This window comes from Coregonus lavaretus, assembly GCF_964263955.1.
Source record: "Coregonus lavaretus genome assembly, chromosome: 36".
In the NCBI taxonomy this organism is placed as follows: Eukaryota; Metazoa; Chordata; class Actinopteri; order Salmoniformes; family Salmonidae; genus Coregonus; species Coregonus lavaretus.
Window position 1 is genome coordinate 9,462,073 of NC_140023.1, and position 3,691 is coordinate 9,465,763.

A 3,691-nucleotide genomic window follows, 5' to 3' on the forward strand; every position below is an offset into this window, starting at 1 on the left:
AAAGAAACCACTACTAAAGGACACCAATAATAAGAAGAGACTTGCTTGGGCCAAGAAACACGAGCAATGGACATTAGGCCGGTGGAAATCTGTCCTTTGGTCTGATGAGTCCAAATGTGAGATTTTGGTTCCAAACGCCGTGTCTTTGTGAGATGCAGAGTAGGTGAACAGATGATCTCTGCATGTGTGGTCCCCACCATGAAGCATGGAGGAGGAGGTGTGATGGTGTGGGGGTGCTTTGCTGATGACACTGTCTGTGATTTATTTAGAATTCAAGGCACACTTAACCAGCATGGCTACCACAGCATTCTGCAGCGATAGGCCATCCCATCTGGTTTGTGCTTAGTGGGACTATCATTTGTTTTTCAACAGAACAATGACCCAACACACCTCCAGGCTGTGTATGGGCTATTTGACATAGAAGGAGAGTGATGGAGTGCTGCATCAGATGACCTGGCCTCCACAATCCCCCGACCTCAACCCAATTGAGATGGCTGAGGATGAGTTGGACCGCAGAGTGAAGGAGAATCAGCAAACAAGTGGTCAGCATATGTGGGAACTCCTTCAAGACTGTTGGAAAAGCATTCCAGTTGAATCTGGTTGAGAGAATGCCAAGAGTGTGCAAAGCTGTCATCAAGGCAAAGGGTGGCTACTTTGAGGAATCTAAAATCTAAAATATGTTTTGATTTGTTTAACACTTTTTTGGTTACTACATGATTCCATGTGTTATTTCATAGTTTTGATGTTTTCACTATTATTCTACAATGTAGACAATAGTTATGTTTTTTTAAGAAAACCCCTGAAATGAGTGGGTGTGTCCAAACTTTGACTGGTACTGTATATGTTTTAATTTACATATGTTCATTTCAAAATTTGCAGATATGAACAGTGAAATCCTGTGAGTGAGACATCATACAAACATACAGTAAGTTTGGGGGGTTGAAATGACATGGAAGCAACATTGATTCAACCAGTTTTTTGCCCAGTGGGAAGAGTCTGAAGTTATTCTTCTGGTTATCATTTGACGGTGCAGACTGATGCCTGTCATGATGTCTTTCAACAGACAGTGTTTAAAATTACACTTTTGTGAGAGAGATTCCAATAGCTAGTTATAATCCTATCATGGTGTGTCCATCCTCAAGTCACCATAGACGAAGTAGGTCAGGTCTCATAAATGTGGGGTAAAGTAGGACGGCTGAAGATGATAACCATTGGGTGGGAAGGGATGTAACAGCCCTCCAGTTGACGACAGATGAACCGCACCAGCATTATGGAAGATCATATTCCCAGAGCTGAAGGACGGGAAAGTTTGGTAACTGGCTGAACTCGACACACAAGTCACAGGACATGGGTTGACGCTGACCAAAGAGGTCGACCCGGGCGTCATCGTGCTGTCCGCGCCCGGGTTCTGTTTCTTCCACTTGGTTCTTCTGTTCTGGAACCAGATCTTGACCTGCGTCTCGGTGAGGCTGAGGGACAGAGCCAGGTTCAGTCTGTCACACACGGACAGGTATTTCGTAGAGCGGAATTTGTTCTCCAGAGCCACCAGTTGTTCGTATGTGAAGGCAGTCCTAGCGCGCCGCGGCTTGACGCAATCGTGATCCGAGCGCCGCCGTTTGTGAGGCGTGGGGTCATGTGTGGCTGAAGTTTCGGTGCTGCTGCTGATGCAGTCCCCACCCCCCTCTTCTTGCTCCTCTGGCTCAGTTGTTGAGTGTACTGAAAGTGGGTTGTTGACGGCTGCCTGGTGCTTGAGATCTGCGCTACTTGATTGGTCAGTCCCTGTGTCTTCGCCTGTGAACACAAACATGAACGTAAATGGGCTTTCCAAAAGCTAAACAAATTATCAGCAAATTAGATAATGTTTTTGATTTCATACATAGGGAAATAAGATCTCAAAAGGATTCCTGTTGTTGAGGATGCTCATACATGCGCAAAACTGTAGGCCCTAAGTGGTGCTGAATGGACAGCGCCACCCGACCGCACCTCTTCTCTAGATACATAACTTCCACCTAAACGACGTTTACAGTAGCCTATTTGAGATTAGTCTCCCTAGGCAGACGCGTTGCCCTCTACAACAATGTTCTACGTCTGGGACTACCGAGACTAATTTGAGATCCATGCGTAAAGTAAGAATGAGGAAAAATTAAGGATTATCCTTGAAATTGAAAAGATAAGTATATTTAAGACTCTGTCTGAAATCGCTAAAACCAATAAATAGTCTAAAATAGGCATACCTAATAGCATAACTGTAAAATGTGTTTGATTAAAATCAGGGAGTTGTGCGAGTGGAACGAAACGAGGGTTAAGAAGGGTACTATGGGTGGCTTAGCCTCTAATCCCTAAATAATGTATTAATCACAAATCGCCTCAAATGTCATGTTGTGGGAAAGAAATCCAGTCCAAATTCAGCTCCACCATCTACCTATGACGTGCTAATGGAGTTTCATATTTATTGGTGGATCGATAAATCTAATCTATTTAAAGGGAAGTTTTAATCGAACCATATTTAGGATCAGACAGGGATGTGGTTTGAAGTTTGTACCTGCAAGGTGCTGGAGGGAGATATGCAGGATGCAGTAATGGGATATCGATCAAAGCGAACGGAGGCATCCTCAATGGGACGATTTAAACAATTATCTGGCCAGCCTGTCCCAATGCCAATCACACACCCGGGCTGTGGGAGAAACCCTTTGTGGGTTTCTTAAAAGGAAACGTAGCCTTGGAAATTAAGGGAAGGTCATATAGAGATGACAACATTTTATCTGATCAAAATAGCCACACTCTTAGTTGGTCAGTGAACCAAGAAGCTATAGGTGTTTCTCATATTGGCTATTAGGCCTACGTCGTATTAAATTAACTATGGACAGATTATATAATTTATTGTATCCCTATGTTGAAAATAAATTATATGGACATTATTCATGTAATAATGCGAAACAAATATATTATGCTGAACTGAACGAATAAAACACGCGACATGGGCTACATACGTTTGTTGATGCTCTATTTTCCCGTAAAACAAAACAAAAAACTGCGGGTATACCTGTACCAAAAATAAATTATTGTCTGTAGTTTTGTGAGATCTTTACCTGCTTCCATGCGCACAAGTGGCGGCTCTCCATCTGCGCCAGCGTCCTCTTCAAAACGTGCCACTCGTACGTTCTGCGAAGGAAACTTATCCTTTGTTGGGAAAAGTTCGCATATCTTCTTGCTATTAAATTTATTTGGGTCCATTATATCAATTATAGAAAAAGAAATCCTATGACTGGATGTCATTTTCACGTTAGACTCATTGGAATCCAACATCCTTTAAAAGCCCTCCAAATTGATCAGTGATAAGAGGTGAGAACTCTCGCGCGCTATTACGCATCTGGGTAGTCACTTGGCATACTTTCTGCGCTTCTTTAAACGTTGGTTAAACTGGTCAACTGTCTGTCCCATAAAGTGCACCTGCCCTCAGATTTCTCTGTCAGTCTGTCCAAGTGACGGTCGATGAGTGAGGAGAGTGAGATCTTTAAAGCTTCTCCTCTCTGCTCGATTCGAAGACGCGGTTTCTGGCTCCCACGTGACAGCCACATTAGCCTTTCACAAGACCTCCTGTAATTGACTTAAATATTTTCGTCGATAATCACCTATATCATTAAATCCAATGATATCCGACCTGTTACCGAAAGTGAATAGGTGACAGGTT

General features: G+C 43.1%; 1 protein-coding gene across 1 annotated transcript; it reads right to left on the minus strand.

Moving 5' to 3' along the window:
• Window positions 1-1,168: 1,168 nt before the first annotated feature.
• Window positions 1,169-3,306, minus strand: LOC311110773 (NK1 transcription factor-related protein 2-like; the record flags this gene model as incomplete). The annotated part of the gene is made up of 2 exons (XM_084153338.1): window positions 1,169-1,791; window positions 3,090-3,306. 2 exons carry the CDS (start codon window positions 3,304-3,306, stop codon window positions 1,169-1,171), a joined length of 840 nt encoding a protein of 279 aa, XP_084009464.1.
• Between the last annotated feature and the right edge of the window lie 385 nt (window positions 3,307-3,691).